Here is an 18,252-nt window from a genome sequence, read left to right on the forward strand (position 1 = left end):
TCAACCCCAACAAGTGCCACATAGGTGAGGACGAAGTGATCTTGCTTGGTCACAAGGTTTCCTATAAAGGTATTGAGGTGGATCCAGCAAAGGCAAAAGCTCTCATTGAGCTACCATCACCAAAGAGTCTTAAGGAGGTCATCTCATTCATTCAAAAGGTGAAGTATATGTCACGCTTCATTCACTTAGCCTTGGAGTTACTTCACCCTTTGAAAAAGTTGACACAACAAGTAGAATTTGCATGGTCTAATGATCTTGAAGAGTATTTTTGTAACATTAAAGTCATTTTGTCAGAACTACCAACACTCATGCCTCCTTGTTGGGAGTACACATTCTTTGTTAGCTCTAGTGTTGGGAAGGAAACAATTGGTGTTGTGTTACTATAGCAAGATCCCCACAGTACGAGAATGCGACCCTTCTACTTTGCTAGTAGGGTCATGAATGCCTTGGAGAGAGGCTACACAGAAGCAGAACTCATGATGCTTTCTCCCATGTTTGCGGTGAGAAAGTTTATATCCTACCTGCTACCAAAACCTTTTGTAATTCTCACTGCAGAAAATTTGTTCCCTTGGGTGTCATCTCAAATGAATCTTAATACTAGGATCTCAAAGTGGATTATGGAGTTGCAAAAGTTCCAATACTCTTTCAAGGTAGAAGATAGTGTGCGTGCACAATTGGCAGGTATCCTTACTTATAGGGTACATGAGAAGGAGATTAAGGTGCCTGAAGTAAAGAAAGGTGAAGAAAATATCATATGAATGCATAAAAAGTCTTGACTTTCCATTTTCATGGGGCCTTCACTTATGCATTTGAGATCTTTTGAAAGGATTTTTATTTTTCGAGAGTGGGGATTCTACCTCCTACAACAATGCTAATCGAGTCACGGTGATCTATTTGAAATCTACAACATTGCCATTTGAGTCACAATGATCCGTTTGAATGCTACAACACCACCATTGGACTCAAAATTATCCATTCACATATGAATGATAGCATTCAACAAACTAAGGTAGTCAACAAGGGTTATCGAATGCTATCACGGAGTATTCTCGATAGGGGGGTTTTAAAGGCCAAAAAGGCCAATCTTTCAAAGGAAAATCTCGTATATAAGGGTAAATAAGGCAGTTTTGGTGCACACAAGTGACATCTTCATGGAGCTACTAGTGAATCACCTGGGTTTTTTGACATGATCTCAATAGGAATTGAGGTACCCAATAGCTTTTCAAAAGCATATGTTATGATCAATCTTCCTACACTATGAGAGATCGTGGTGTTTACCGCGGGCCATTACCGCAAAACAAGAGAGAGGAATTCAAAATTAGGAGAGAGAATCCTTTTGATGATGAAGCGGCACTTTACCGCAAATATTACCGCATAAATTTCCGCGATTATTACCGCTCACATTACCGCTAAGACAGGCTGGACCCCCTTCCCCATCCCTCTCCCACGGGTTTCATTTAAATCCAATACAACTCCTACACTCTCCATAATGCTTGCTCACTTCACTTAATCTCTCTTTCACTCTAAAAATTCTATACATAAATCATTGAACTCACAACAAAACCATTACAAATACTATTTATAAGCACATAACGAAACATTTGCAAATTAATCATATACTACACCAAGTGAAAGAATGGAGAGCTTTATTAATTCTCATCTTGTATAAGATCTCTACAAGCACTAAGATCCATATTTAGACCCATAGTATTCAAATCAATAAAAAAATTTAGAGATTCTTCCTCCTCTCCATCACCTCCTATAGAATCATCATCGCTTTCTCCCTCTTCCTCCTCCTCAAGATGACTATTTGCAAGGCTTGGCTGACCTTCTTCAACTTCTACTACATCTTCCTCTGCATCTTGTGGTGATGGTATGATGGGATCAATTACTAGCTCAATGTCCATCTCTGCAAAGATAGATCTACCCCGCGGTGTGACTGGAATGACATACCAAAGTCTTCTTTGATATATACATGGCACATAAAAGACCTGTACGTCACACACTAAGAATAAGATGATATACATAACTTAAATTTTTAATTTAAGCTAATTGAACATAACCTAAATTACCTGCTCGCAACTACTAGGATACACCAAGTTGTCAGTTTTTCCCCGATGGAATTGGGTGGAATCCACTGTAATGAGCCCATTTTCATGTCTTTTGACCTCACCCGCAAACCATCGACACTCAAAGAGGAATTTGTGAAAAGATGTGAAATCCACTTTGATTATTCTCTCTATAGTACCACAATATCTGACCTCATCTGTTGTTGTGTCAAAGTTTCCCATCACACCACAATCATTAGTGGTCCGACGCTCATCTATCTTGCGGGTGCGAAAATGTCGGCCTTTGGACCAAATGGAGTTGAAAATGAGACCCTACAATCACAATGCATAAGAGGTTACATCGCATTTCATTAAGTGATTTGCATACATAACATATACACACTCACCTTGCGCAAGCATCCTTGCGCATACTCCCATTCTTTAGGGCTTATTTGTTCTCCTTGTGCTTTGGCGTTGGTCATGACATTATGGATCCACACTAATTGAATCAAGTCAGGATATTTTGCGAGCTCTTTATGAAAAGGAGTTGCACGTCTACCTCCATGGGACCTCTTCCATGCATCTCTATCCCTTTCTCTAGCTGCGCGGGCTTCCAAGTACATATTGACCCATTTGGTCATGATAGTGGCATTGAGTAAAGAGTAGTTGTTGACTATGGCATGAAACTCTCTATCCATGACCAAGAGTGAGCCTTTTCCACTGGGAATGGTTGAGTGCTTCCTAGGATCCTCTTCTTCACTCCACAGACGAGGCAATGATGGATCCACTGTGATGAGATATGTGAGACATACACAAATGCCTCTTGCACCACCCAACCTTCTGCCATGCTCGCCTGAAAACATTAAAACCACATATTTTTATTAGTAACTCCATAGCGTATAAATGCTATCTATATTGTATTTATTTTGCATACCTCCGGTTGTGACTTCAATCTAACAAAATCCTTTAAAGTCTTCAAGAATCTCTCCAAGAAGAACATCCATCTAGAGTGAACCACCCCACAAATGGCAATCTCCTCAACAAGGTGAAGCAATAGGTGTATTTGGCTAACAAGGATTGTACGTGGGAATGCATCCTCAATAGCACACACTGCCTCTACTGCTAGCTGATGGGCTACTGGTATGGCTTCTACTTCTATCTCTTTGGAGCTCACAAATCTATAGGGCAAACGTTATATAGTAGATGAAACAAAATTCCAAAGTTCATGCATGCACAACATGATATAGTACTTGAAAAAAACCCATTACCTCACAATCTCACCCACTTTGAATATTGCAGCCTTCACCTTAGTGTCCCCATAACCACTAATAGTTATGGGAAGTACAAACTACAAGCAATAAAACATCTTAGTGAATGTCAACCTATATATAAGGACACATAGACACCACAAACTATTCTACTCTTACCTGAAGGATTTTATGCCAATCATGGGATTTCAATCCATACAATTGAGTGGAGCCACCCTTTTTGGTTTTTGTGAAAGCACCTTTGAGTGACCACATATATCCTGTTGGAGTTCTGATGGATGCAATAACTTGATTTGTCCGCTCTTGGTCTGCCTTTGCCATTATCCACGGTGCTTTTGGGAGAATCATCTTTTGGCTCTTAAATCTTCCCTAGCACCCAATGAATCTTTCTTGCCAATTATGTGATCCCATGTCCAATAAGTGCTGAATTTTCAAAGAATCCCAATAGGGAAGTGACAAGAAGATTGAGTACCTCGACATACCCTTTGGCAACCCATTGGGAGGCGGTGAGGTACCATGATGCTCCTCCCAATGCTTTGCCCAATCAGCCATGTTCCAATGGAACGGTTGCACTCCATTGATAGGGGGAGTATATCTACGATGTGAAGGAGGTAAGAAGCAATGGTTGTTGGGATAGATCACCTTCCCAAGAAGAGGAGGTCTCTCTGTCACAAGGGAAGGGCCACAAGTGGGACACGCACTATATCCAGATGTTGCCAATCCTGCCAAGAGGTAAACAAACGTTACACATGAGACGATAAACCTAAAGCAAAGAGTACAATTAACATGGGCAAACTTACCAGATACCTCTCCAAATCCTAGGTAATCATGCATGGTCCACATGAGGATGCACTTGATGACGGCTTTGCGGTCTCGTGGTGGCCGTGAAATGTCAATGACATCTATGCCTCTCCATAGTTCTTAAAGCTCATCAATAAGAGGCTGCAGATATACATCCATGTTTTTTACCTTGTGCTTTCCTGGAATGAGAAGTGATAGTAAAATGTTTCCCTTTTTTGTTGCCTCCCAAGGCGGAATATTGTAGTTTACAACAACCACCGGCCAAGTGCTCCATGAAGTAGAGCTATGCCCAAATGGATTCACTCCATCACTAGCTAACCCAATCCTCAAGTGACGAGGCTCATCCTTGAACTCTGGCCATGTGTCCTCTATGTGCTTCCACGCTGGTGAGTCAGCTGGCACTCTCATAATACCATCTATGGAGCGATTTTTTGCATGCCAACTCAAAAGCTCGCTCGTACCCTTCGATCTAAACATGTGTTGGATGCGAGGGATGAGTGGAAAATGCCTCAAAACTTTATGTGGAATTCTGTTGCTCTACATTCCTTCTTTGAACCTAGGCTCCCCGCATGATGGACATGTGTCACAATCGGCATGCTCATTACGAAAGAGCACACAATCGTTCACGCAAGCATGAATGCGATCATAATCCATCCCTAATGCAGTCACCACTTCGCGGGCTTTTTGTCTGTTCTCTGGCATCTGATTGCCAGCTGGAAGCATCTTTCCTAGCAATCTATCACAAGAAGAAAGTACATTAGAAGCTAATTTATGCACTCCAGAGGCATCCTTCACAATCTGTATACATACCTCAAAAGTGCGTCGACACTAGCATTGCTCCATCCAAACATCTGAAGGTTAAGGACCTTGAGAGATGCCCTTAAAATGGAGTAAGAGCATCTATCATATAGAGCGGTGTGTGCCGAATCGAGTAGCTCACTCTTCGTTCGCTCGGAAGCTTCTTCGCATGCACACTTTGGTTCATGCTCCTCCTCTCGTGCAAAGAGATACTCAACCATTCTATGCAAATGGTCGTCTTCTGCATCCACGTAAGGAGATGGGATGTGGTCACTCGGATAAGAGGAAACATCAGTACTTGGCTGAGTTGATGTGCTTCCTCCCTCTCTAATGGATTTTTGGCGCATGCGCTCTTCCACCCTCCTTTCCCCTCCTCCACCAACCACATGCCAATGAGGGGTGACGTCAATAGCCGCTACAATTCGCGGATCGTTTGTTTCCATCCGTGCACGCTTGCGAGGATCGTCCCATAGTCCATAATCGTCTACATGGCTCAAGCATATCCGTCGAAGTCGAGCAATGGCGCATTTGCACCGCACGCATGGGCATGGTAATTGCTCGGCCAACCACCGTGATCTATCCGGTTCAGTGGACGGGCCAAAATCATCCCAAGCAACCTACATTAATAAATTACATATAGTAATTAAAATCAAATTACCAAAGAATGTTAATAAAATATCGGTAAAAAGTAAAAATTAAACTTTTAGTTAAAAATGTCATTTTCAAAGTACTAGGAATACTTTCATTTTATATATATTTTATAAAAAAACATAGTACCAATAGATTTTGAGGATCAACAGTAATAATATCAGAACGTGGCCATCTGTTTATATAGCCTGAATTTGCGCCGCAGTAATGATTGCGATAAGCCACGCGGTAATAATGGCGGTAATAGGAACGGAAAATCAAATTTCAAAATTTTTAATAAATAGTGGCACCCGCGTGCCCCGAATTTCATCGTCTTCTCCACAGAAGCCGAGAGCGCAAACTTCACAACCTTGAGCTCTACCTCCATCTCTACTCTTCTACTCTCCACCATCTGTACTCTTCCACTCTCATACCCTCTCCCAACAAGCGCTTCAATTTCATGTAAGTTTTGTTGTTATGTTTTTTGAGTTTTTCACACGCATACACTCATACCCACGCATGCACACACATGCATACACACACACTATTTAGTGCACGTGTACGTTCTTTACACACTAATTAGTGCATGTATTCTTTACACACACTAATTAGTGTAAGTAAAGACACACCAAAACTTAAATTTGTTAATTATTAGTTACTTGCAAAATCTAAACTTGTTAGATTTATCAAATTTGTTAAATTTATTACTTGCATAACCTAATATGTTAAATTTGGGATTGGCCATGCACACACTAATTAGTGTGTGATTAGTGTGTGCATTGGCCAATGTGATTGGTCAATGCACACACTAATTAGTGTGTTATTAGTGTGTGCATTGGCCAAAGTGATTGGTCAATGCACACACTAATTAGTGTGTTATTAGTGTGTGCATTGGCCAATGTGATTGGTCAATGCACACACTAATTAGTGCTCATTAACACAAACTAATTTGTGTGTGATTAGTGTGTGCATTGGCCAATGTGATTGGTCAATGTACACAGTAATTAGTGTGTGATTAGTGTGTGCATTGGTCAATGGGATTGGCCAATTCACACACTAATTAGTGCTCATTAACACACACTAATTTGTGTGTGCATTGGCCAATGTGATTGGTCAATGTACACACTAATTAGTGTGTGATTAGTGTGTGCATGGTCAATGGGATTGGCCAATTCAGTGTTAACACACATTAATTTGTGTGTACATTGACCAATCACATACTAATTAGTGTGTGAATTGACCAATCCCATTGACCAATGCACACACTAATTAGTGTATGTTAACACACACTAATTAGTGTGTGCAGAAGCCAATTACACAAGCCAATGCACACACTAATTAGTGTATGTTAACACACACTAATTAGTGTATGCTAATTAGTGTGTGCAGAAGCCAATTACACAAGCCAATGCACACACTAATTAGTGTGTGCAGAAGCCAATGCACACACTAATTAGTGTGTGGACGCACTAATGCACACACTAATTAGTGTATATATGTTAACACACATTAATTAGTGTGTGCACAATTCAATGCACACACTAATTAGTGTATGTTAAAACACACTAATTAGTGTGTGCACAAGCCAATTACACAAGCCAATGCACACACTAACTAGTGTATGTTAACACACACTAATTAGTGTGTGCACAAGCCAATTAAACAAGCCAACACTAAAACACACACTAATTATGTTAAATTAAACAACAATCAACACAAAAACAGAAACATACCTCCATGATTAAGTCGTAGGTGACGTATTAGGCTCCAATGACCATACAAGTGATCGCGCAATCGGTCACACTAATCATAAACACAATAATCTTTTATTAGTCAATACACACACTAATATCTTATTAGCACTCAAGGCTTTGCAAGACTCTTTTATAGGTTGTAGACACACATTGGATTCTTTCCACATTGGATACTATAGAGAATCCAATGTTTGAAAAAAATCAATGTGTAAATTTTCAATCATATATTCAAATTTTATACCCTAGTTTAATCTTTGTCGTAATAAATGCAAACCATGTCTTCTTCTTCCACACCACGCTTTCGCAACATTGAGGATTTCATGGCAGACGAGATGTCATATCCCGACGCTCTCTCTGCCTATCATTCACAGCCGTCACCTCAGCAGTCATCATCAGGGTTCGGTTGGTTTCGGGACGCTCTAGGTGAGTCCACTGCCGTACTTGTGATCGATCCAGATGTGGAGAGGGCATTGCGTCTTCGGGCTGAGTGGTTAGGTTCACAATAGACCCTTACGCAGTGCTATTCACCGGTGCATCTAGCAGCTTTTGGATTATCAGAGGTCTCTACTCCAACTGGTGGCACTCCATACCTGCAGAGTTTTCCAGCTACAGCTCCAGGTTCAACTTTTCCTTCACAAGGTCCAACGCCCCAGGATCCGACGCCGTTGGGTGCGACGCCATAGGGTCCGACGCCACGGGCGTTCACCTATCCATCACCTATCCAACCTTCTGCCCTACATTCACGTCGGCGCTCTTCTGACAGTCAGCGTCAGGGCAGCTCGCGCGCTAGCGCCGGTCGATCTCGACGAGGGAGCAGAGCTAGTTGTTGTTTTGGGGGGGGGAGGGGGGGAAGTACTACAGATTCTCCTCCACAGTCACCACTCCCTGCTCCAGCAGAAGATGAGGACCATGACATGCCTTCACCAGATGCTCGCGGGTTATACTACCAGGTTCATAGAGGAGGTATGGTGGATCTTGGGACAGCGCAGGGCAGGAGATTCCGCACACGTTAACGAATTAATCCACTCCACATATATCAATTGTTTTCTCAAATTTGATCAGCAAGATCCCTACAACCTCACATATATAGAGACAACCATGCACATGCGTTTCCCCAACCCTGAGGGGCAACAATTCTCAAGGTAATGGTTGCAAGAGCATGTCAAAACATTTCTGAAGAACAAAAAATCTAGTGCGAGGAGAGCGGCAAAGAAGACAATGGAGTCTCCAGAGCATAGCTATCGGCCAGGAAATGTCCATGATGTGAAGTGGGAGACCGCTATGGGCGAGAAAGAGGACGAAAGGGCAACGGGTGAGAGGATGTATACGCGTCAAGTTGAGGCCAGATCCCATCAGACTCCTACGCATTATGGTTCAGGAGGAAAAACGGCTTGGAAAGACAAATATGTACGTAAAAATATTAGTTTTATTGTAAAAAATCTAATGTTTTTCATTTAATTAATTGGTTGCTATTTTTTGTCAGTATAACATTACCATGAGTCGCCCAACCAGAGATGTGCAAAGATATAGAGAGAACCATACCGAGTATCAAACTTGGTGTTGGTTGTTTGAAAATCAAATGATCTCTCAAGAGGAGTTCGAAAATGCGTGCAAAAGTCTGCAACATGTAAGTTTAATCTTATCTAAATAATCAAATTGTTGATTTTATATCAAATATTAAATAACAAAGTGTTAATTGTTTCTTTTTTATGGTTTCGCAGAGTCAAGGAGTTCCACGTGAAATGTCGCCAACTCCTCCATGAGCATCCTCTATTTTGTATACGCGGGCCCCGTTTGCCCTATCCCACATGACCATACTCTATTTTGTACACGCGGGCTTTTTTTGCCCTTTATGTAAATGCAATACCTATCATTTTTTGGCTCAAGACCTCTCCCAATTGTAATTCCACTTATGTAAATGAAATTATCAATCTTTTTTTGGCTCAATGTATTGTCCAATTGTGATATTTTATTGTAATTAATAATAATTTTGTAAAATAACAAAAATAGATGACCTTTTGGATGGTCCTGCAAAGGACAATCCAAACGGTCATCTGTTTTTGTATAATAAATCCCGTTGCGGTAATGCTCGCGATAATTTAGTCGCGGTAATGTTTGCGGATATCTGTGCAGCAACAGGCGCGGTAATGTTCGCGGAAATATTGCCGCAGCCATTACCGGAGGTTACCGCAAGACCATTACCGCAAACTTTGCCGCAGTATTTTCCGCGTACGGGAATTTTTATATTTCAAGTTTTTTTTTTTTTCGGTAATGTGAGCGATAATACCGCGCATATGTTATAAGCTAGTGTGTGTTCTAAATGTGTGTGTGTGTGTGTGTGTGTGAGAGAGAGAGAGAGAGAGAGAGAGAGAGAGAGATTTCTTAAATGTCAAAGCATATTGCTAGCTAAAGGTAAGGAGTAGCAACAAAACTTGACCAACTCTTACAAAAGGAGTGTCTTCAGAGAGACCTGGATTCCTAGTTACCATTGCCCACCATTACAATCATAAAGCAATCCATGTGTTTCTTCTCTTTATTTGTCTCACCTCCTCCATCGGATCTTGTGGAAGTCCATATGCTCTTCGCATCTGCTCTGGAGACTTTCCCTTCAACATCAATTCTGCAACTTTGGAAGCACACTCGTCCAAAAGATCGTCTATGAGTAGGTAATCTGCAGCCTGATGAAAACCAAAAGTCAACAAGGAAAAATGGTTTCAAACAATAAATTCTCGGGTATTCACTAGGGCCGGTTACCATATGGTATCATGCGAGTGTACAATAGGTTGGTTCTCTAAGGACAAAAGAGGCAGCTTTTACAATGAAGAGTCCTTTACATAGGGGTAAATAAGATAGTGTTGGTGCATGCAAGTGAAGTCTCCCTAGTACTACTAGTGAATCGCCAGGGGATAAATTTTTAATCATAGGTTACAACTCACTATTATTTAATTACTACTACATAGCAATTCATCATTTAGAGAGAAAGAGGAGCATAAGAGCAAAATAGAAATCTTTTGTGAGATTTGTTCCGTTGCCACGTTGCTAACTAATTAAGGAGTGCCAAACTACCCTTGAAGTTAATTTGGTAAATGTGAGTTGAAAAAGCATTCAAAATGACATGAGGATATTGAAGTGCTAACCTTCATGCTTATCAGAATGCTGGAGGGGGTGAGTGCATTGAAGAAATCATTGGCAGATGATGGCGATTGAGCATCCCCTGCAGGGCTATTGGGGTGGTTACCGTTACCGGCTCCGTTCCCGTCGCAGTGGCCGGTGCCGTTGTCTGAGGGCTGCAGCTGCAAGCGGCAGAAATCATTGCCATTGCCATTGACGTCGCCGTCGCCGTCAATGCCATAGTTGATTGAGGTCTGCAATTGGAAGCGGAAGAACTCAAAGACCTTTCGAACAACGGAGGGGAGCGGAAGCGAAAGCGGTGCCTTGTATGGATTGCAGGTGTCTTGCAACATGTTGCGGATGAACAGTGACTGCACTGCCACCGCCTCCTCCACCTCCGTCACCTCGTTGTCCGCTGTTGACAGCAATCTCAACATCCTCGACGGCGTCATCATATCTGTATCTTTATCTTCTCTTGGGCACATCTAAGCATTTTCCCCTATCGCTTATACAGAAGTCCCGCGGCTGTCCGACTACTACGACACCGTTTTTTGCCCCCTGGAATTTGCATTAAAAATTTCCAAAGTTGCCAACATGCCCTTCAATATCTATACTATATATTAAGGACACTGGTTTTCCAGTGCCACGTGTCAAAGTTTGCGCATCCGGTGAGTTCCGGCTTATATGAGTGAGGGGGAGAGGGGGAGAGAGAGAGGGCGGCCGGTCGTATTAGTCCCAATAATATACCCATCAATCCCACAAACATCTCTCGAGACATTATGTTTTACAACTCTTTATCCGAATATCCGTTCTCTATCATTACATGATATTATAAGTAGCGATTTGTGATTGTACTGTGGGCTCTCAAGGTCAAATAGCTCACTATTTGCAGATGAATTTTTTTATCTAAGACACTTAAAGATAGATCTATATTAACAAAAAGGGATAATGTATGCAAATATTTGGAGCAATCCATCATGGAAGATTCACTAATATAATCCCTTACATGGTAGCCCAACCCCCTATCTATGCAGATTGAAGTGCTTAGACAACCCCCTACATACGGATTCCATAGTATTAACATGATCCCCCTTTCCTTTTATGTACACAAAATTGAAGAAGATTGTGGTGTTTGGCTATGCTTTGGTTGATATTCATGCCAAATATGGTGGACATTAGTGCTTGCGCGGACATGGACATATCAATGATGTGGTACTCGAAAATGATGGGCAATGCCTTGATTGATATATATACCAAATGTGTTGCTTGGTGATGCTTCAATAGATTTGTATGCCAAGTGCAGTGCATTTGGTAAACTAGAGGTTGTGCTTGATAATGCCTTAGTTGAAATGTTTGTGAAATGTGATGCTTCTGTATGTGATGCTTTTACACAAGCATAAAGGGTTCTTGAAGAATTCCATATCCAAAAAGTCATCACTTGGAAAGCATTGTTTGCAATACATGCCTTACATGGTTGAGAAACTCATTGATATGGTCGAGAGAATTCATGGTGTGATTGCTAGTCAAGGCTTGTTGGAGAAAAAAGTCGCGTGCTTGGAAGTGCTTTGATCAAATATAACAAGAGCTAAAAAAGTGATAAAATCACAAGGCCTGCCATAGGAATTTGTTGTGCTTATACCCACCATGATCAACATTAGAATGTAATCAAGTGATGAAATGATAAGACCTACCCAATATACCCTTTCCACGACCTAAAAAAATGTTTTAGATTCACTTCATAAGGTAAAATAGGTAATTGTGCACCAAGTAGTCTACAACCAGTGCTCGGAAAAAACCTTTTCCCAAAAACTTGGAAAACCTACATATGTGAAACAACAGAGGTAAATTGACCAAATTTGAAGATTTATACACCAAATTTCACTAATTTTTCAAAATTTTGTGGGTTTTTTCACCTTCAAATATAAAATTTAGAGGTAAATTTAAAAATTTGTAGGTGAGATTACACTTAGCCTAGGTTTTTTTCGAGCACTGTCTACAAAGCTTCATCTCAAAGAATGGACATCAGGTGATAGGCTACTGTGGTGTTGTAATAACTTGTTTATTGCTCAATGCCTTAGATTTTGGAACACTTCTCTCTGTAAGAACTACATTCTGTGAGAGAGAGAGAGAGAGAGAGAGAGAGAGAGAGAGAGAGAGAGAGAGAGCTTTGAACAATGAGCGCACCAGATCGTGTTGACCGACAATAGGGAACGCCGCCACTTGGACCCACAAGTAGAGAGAGAGAGAGAGAGAGAGAGAGAGAGAGAGAGAGAAGAGGCGAGAGACAAGAGACAAGAGACGAGGGGCAATGGAGCAACAATGGTTGCAAGGGAAACATAGTGGTCTCCTAGATGTATTGGCCAAGATAGCTTCACACAAACCGAAAGACCCTTCTCCACCTCACCTCCCAAAACCCTGAGATCAAGTAAGAGCATGACCGCGTGCAATTGACTGTGTGTGTAAGGTGTGAGCATGAACATGTGTGAATGACTCTGTAAGGGTAACTTGAATGTACGAGTGGTAATGTGGCTAGCTAATGTGAAATTTGTGGAGTGTGTGTATGGGCTTGTGTGAGTGAGGGGGCGAAGAGAGGGTATGCTACAATAAACTCGCTGACCAAAGAAATAGCAACGTGCCAAACTGAGGGCAAAGCCAAAACAGGGGAGTTGTTCGTGAAGGTGTGAAATGCGGTAGACAAGAGGTTGTGGAGGAGGAGTGACAGGCGGATAGTGCACAACGTGGCCGCATGCAGAAAAGGACATGCAAAGGGGCGGAATGGAAGCTATATGCAGGGGTAGTAGTGCGCGAACCGAGGCCAGAGTGGAGAGTAAGAGGCGGCAGTGGTGAGGAAGGTGGCACTCAAAGCCAAAGATGGCAAGGCGGAAGCGGAGGGCTTCTGTTTGTGGAGTTGTCGATAGCACATTTGCTGCTGATGCGCTCAACTTCTTTGGGTTTTCAGTGCGCTACTCTTCCCCTCTGCCACGGCCTCGACCTCACTTCGAAACCCACAGCTCCGTCTTGGAAAATAAAATAAGTTTCTCTCTCTTTGCGCAGGAGGTGGGAGGCAAAGATTGGGTGCCTTGCCTTGGGATTGCAGAGCACGGGCAAAGGATGAGTTGTTAGGGGTGGGGAAGGACGTTGCTGCAGCAGGAGAAGCCAGGGGTTGGGGGCCCGGGTGCAATCGAGAAAAAGTATAAGGGGTATGAGCCTCCCGAAGACCGGCCACGGGAGGGGACCCCCCACCTAAATACGGTAGCCTCACTCCACGCACTCGCGCACCGTGGGGACTCCACGCAAGGTTCCCTGGGGTACGCTATGACCCGTCGGCGGTGCGACGGAGCCTAAGGCTACGTGGGGCTAGAGACCCGGAACGCAAGACCCACGAAGACCCGCGAAACGCAAACGGCCGTCGACCCATGGAACGCAACCACGCCCGAGCCGGTCCCGTCCGAGCCGGGCCCCCGAGAAGGCAACTTGACCCGAGCCGGTCCCGTTCGAGCCGGGCCCTCCTGAGCCGGTGCCGTCCGCGCCAGGACCCCTTGAAGACGAAAGTCCCCTCCGCCGCGCGCGGGTATAAATCCCCGCCGGGCCCAGAAACTGGGGCGTCACACTTGGTATCAGAGCTCCTGGAAGACGAGCCGAAGACCGACGTGCCCGACGCGCACGATCCTCACGACGACTCCAACCGCAATGGCCCGGGTCGTCTAAATCCTGGTGAAGAGAGCTCCAGAAAGCAACCACACGCCCTCCGCCCTGTGACGCGTCCCCTGAACACCGGGCCGTCACCCGTGACCCGCGCCGGCCCCGATCCGAGCCGGGCACCTCCATGAGAAAAAGGAACGATCCGAGCCAGACAGGGCTCTCCGTGACGCGTCCAAACACCGGGCCGTCACCCGTGACCCGCGCCGGCCCCGATCCGAGCCCGGCACCTCCAACACACAAAAAGCAAAGATTCGAGCCAGACAGGGCTCCCTACATGAAGAAAAGGCAGATGCGAGCCAGACAGGGCTCTTTATAACAAAAACAAAGAAACTCCAAAAACGCGACGAACCAAGCCAACGGTGTTCGTCGCGCCCCGGCCACTTTTGTGGCCCATGCTGAGCTGAAGACCCATTCAAGTCTACAAAGAGACCACAGGGCCCCGAGCTATGCCCTCCAAATGACGTCCAAACAGGGACCAACCCGCAAGTGCTGCATTGCGACGGAACGCTACTTCAGATTCGACTTTCAAGAAGCCTCCGCGCAGGCCAACGCAGCAGGTGGCTCCGCGCACATCGGGTTACCTATTCGGGGAACGCTTAAGTACGGGGAATTCTACTTGGGTGTTCAAAGCATACATTTTCAGCCTTCTGCCAAAACCCCAAAAATACACACACTCACTTTATTCTCAAAAGTCCAAAAACAAAGCATGCCTACTTACTTGCATTTTGGGAACAGTTTTGATCACTTGCACTTATATGCACCCCTTTGTCCCCACGGCCTCATGCATAGCCGAGCACTCTTTTCCCACGTTCGACGCGGTCGTCAAACTCTCTTCAAACGGGGGTGTATATAAGGGGTATGAGCCTCCCGAAGACCGGCCACGGGAGGGGACCCCCCACCTAGACACGGTAGCCTCACTCCACGCACTCGCGCACCGTGGGGACTCCACGCAAGGTTCCCTGGGGTACGCTATGACCCGTCGGCGGTGCGACGGAGCTTGAGGCTACGTGGGGCTAGGGACCCGGAACGCAAGACCCGCGAAGACCCGCGAAACGCAAACGGCCGTCGACCCATGGAACGCAACCACGCCCGAGCCGGTCCCGTCCGAGCCGGGCCCCCGAGAAGGCAACTTAACCCGAGCCGGTCCCGTCCGAGCCGGGCCCTCCTGAGCCGGTGCCGTCCGCGCCAGGACCCCTTGAAGACGAAAGTCCCCTCCGCCGCGCACGGGTATAAATCCCCACCGGGCCCTTGAAAGTCCCCTCCCCGACGCGCCCAGAAACTGGGGCGTCACAAAAAGGAGGGGATTATAAGCTGCTGATGGCACAGCCGTCTCTCTCTCTCTCTCTCTCTCTCTCTCTCTCTCTCTTCGACCAGGTACTGACGTGGAAAGGAAAGGGGGAGGGACCTCTCCTGTCTTCAATCCTCGTAATGAGTGTTTTCTATAGTCTATATCTATAATGAGTGTCTCCCTCTATGCACGAGGCCTTACCTTACTCCTCAGGCCAAAAAAAATCCTTGTAATGAATGTTTTGCAAAGCTCTATCTTTAATAAAAAATATTTACAATGAGTGTCTGCTCTTGGAACTAACCAATAGTAAAATATATATATTTTTTAAAACACCCTTCCTTTTTTCTTAAGAAAAGAGGGAACCCATCACTATGGCCTTAGCCCTTTGGGCAGAGCAAAAACAGGTCAAGGGCTTTTGGGGAAGTATCTTGAGCCTAGGTGCATTGCTTTGTCTATGGGGGACTATAAAAGAAACATGCCTTGGCAATGCTTTGGGGAATATGTGTGGAAAAGGGGGCGTTGGCCTCCTAACAAATCAAGGCAACCTATGTGTTTCAATCTCTCAAAGGCCTCCCATGAGTTTAAAGCCTTCAAAGGTTGACCGACACATCATAACAAAAAGGGTTTTTTTGAATGTGAAAAAAACGGGGGGGGGGGGGGGGGGGGGGGGGGGGGGGGGAACAAAGCATGGCAAAGACAAGCAGTAACAGAGAAACTATGGGGAGAATATGTGCTTGCAGTGGGTGCTACAAGGCTCATATGGTGGAGACCATTAAGCGTAAACCCATCAGTAGGATGGGGTGATCCCATTTGGCTCTGCTTTGTGTGGGCAATGCCTTGATTGATATATATACCAAATGTGTTGCTTGGTGATGCTTCAATAGATTTGTATGCGAAATGCAGTGCATTTGGTAAACTAGAGGTTGTGCTTGATAATGCCGTAGTTGAAATGTTTGCAAAATGTGATGCTTTTACAGAAGCATAAAGGGTTCTTGAAGAATTCCATATCCAGAAAGTCATCACTTGGAAAGCATTGTTTGCAATACATGCCTTACATAGCAGAGAAACTCATTGATATGGTCGAGAGAATTCATGGTGTGATTGCTAGTCAAGGCTTGTTGGAGAAAAAAGTTGTGTGCTTGGAAGTGCTTTGATCAAATATAAAAACCGGTCTTTTATGGTTTTCTGAGCATTGATCTTAAGACTTGTCTTGTCTATCAACCATTCTCCAAATCCTAATTTAATTCTACAATCCTACAATCCTAAAGGCACTCAGCAAGTACGATTACCTCCAAGCTACCTCTACACAACAAAAGACGACAATCTTAGGCTATGCGGTTTCTAAAAGAAAGTTTTGAGCTCTAGGCAATCCTAGAGGAAGTTAAAGGATAACTTCACAAGACACTCGTATTTTTCCCTAGTTTAGGTCTCTTCGGACCCTGGCAGCGGCGCCAAATGTGGGACCCATGTCTAACCTCACCATCCTATCTTGTTGCAGTATTAGCGAGAACCACAATTAAATTGTCAATCCATGGGACGAAGCTGACTCAACTAGTGAAGAGAGGCTACAAGAAGTTGTCAATCTCTTGGAAAACAACTAACAACTCGTATCTAACTCAAGCTACACTCAAGTGATTGAAATCACCAAAAGCCAATCGCTCATCGACAAGCAAATCACATCCGTTACAGCATCGAATGACATACAAACGTAACCAAGCTTCTAGGACATGTTTATAAGACCTAAGCACACATTCTTATGGTCTCATATTCCACTTTAGGTCAAGTTCCAAAATCAGGATTATTAACACCAGTGGATTTCTGACCTAGTCGTTTTTGACCCAGAATGCATCTAAATGCTTAGCAATGATACCCCTATACCCCGCCTATACTTAGTTTTTGATTTGAAAGTGTTAATTCCTAGTTATGATAAATGCTTAGCAATGATGCCCCTATACCCCGCCTATACTTAGTTTTTGATTTGAAAGTGTTAATTCCTAGTTTTGGCCTCGCCGCGGTGGGTAGGCGAGGCCAAAAGCTACGAAATAATGGAACTGCTTACATCAATGCATAGAGCTCTTACCTGTGGTTTCAATGCAACAAACACGATTTTGGAAAACTAATAATCTGGGAGTTCTACCAAAGATGGTCAAAACTAATAATCTGGGAGTTCTACCAAAGATCGGTAATGACAGGTAGATACAATCTGGAAGCTTGTAGGCCCGGCTCATTAATTATAGAGTTTATCCGAGAAAATAGGAGTTACAATATTCTCGATTTATCAAAATAATAAGTGTTTTACAATAAAAACTCCGAAAAATGGTATCCGTGGTATCTGTGTTAGCTTGCTGCTAACAGAGCTCAAATCTGATGAAGTAGGGACTTATCTGACTACTTATGCCAACTATAAAGGTGTCATGATCATCACTAGTTTACGCAAGCCCTGTATTGAGGACGAAGATTCTCCCTCACTAAAAATTCCTAACCAACCCCAATAACTCTTTCACATCATTTTTCACCCTTAGTACTTCCTCCAACTTTAATAGGGGAGAGTCTTGTAGCTTTACTAGAGGAAGAGGTAGAAATACTCCCATCCGGAACCTCCTTGACTTGTGATCATCTTTACTGTATAGGTAGTCTTTGGCCCTTGTGGAAGGATGCATCTCACAAAGAAGACCTCTACTTTGGAGTTTACCTATTTACACTGTCTTTTCCAAAATGAATTTTTTGATTGGTTTCCCCCCAAAAAAATATTTTGTGAGTGTTTTGTCTTACTTTTTGGCAACCATAAAATGCTTGATAATGTCCTTATTGGTGGCTGGAGGTATCAACAGCTTATCAAGAGTCTTGTCTACAGT

At 43.7% G+C, this 18,252-nt stretch overlaps 1 protein-coding gene across 1 annotated transcript; it reads right to left on the reverse strand.

Annotated features, from left to right (window-relative positions):
• Window positions 1-9,800: 9,800 nt before the first annotated feature.
• LOC147443479 (SKP1-like protein 3) lies at window positions 9,801-10,862 on the reverse strand. Its single transcript, XM_086529512.1, has 2 exons — window positions 10,434-10,862; window positions 9,801-9,974 (listed from the first exon to the last, which is right to left on the reverse strand). The coding sequence occupies exons 1-2, from the start codon at window positions 10,860-10,862 to the stop codon at window positions 9,801-9,803; spliced, it is 603 nt and encodes a 200-aa protein (XP_086385638.1).
• Between the last annotated feature and the right edge of the window lie 7,390 nt (window positions 10,863-18,252).

This window comes from Adiantum capillus-veneris, chromosome 14 (assembly GCF_014529385.1).
Source record: "Adiantum capillus-veneris isolate H3 chromosome 14, ASM1452938v2, whole genome shotgun sequence".
Classification (NCBI taxonomy): Eukaryota; Viridiplantae; Streptophyta; class Polypodiopsida; order Polypodiales; family Pteridaceae; genus Adiantum; species Adiantum capillus-veneris.

Bases quoted from the DNA above. Each gene is read 5' to 3' on its own strand.
- LOC147443479 (XM_086529512.1), bottom strand. From the start codon at position 10,862: ATGATGACGCCGTCGAGGATGTTGAGATTGCTGTCAACAGCGGACAAC. The intron at 9,975-10,433 runs GTTAGCACTTCA...GGTTTTCATCAG, and splicing joins GCATTCTGATAAGCATGAAG to GCTGCAGATTACCTACTCAT.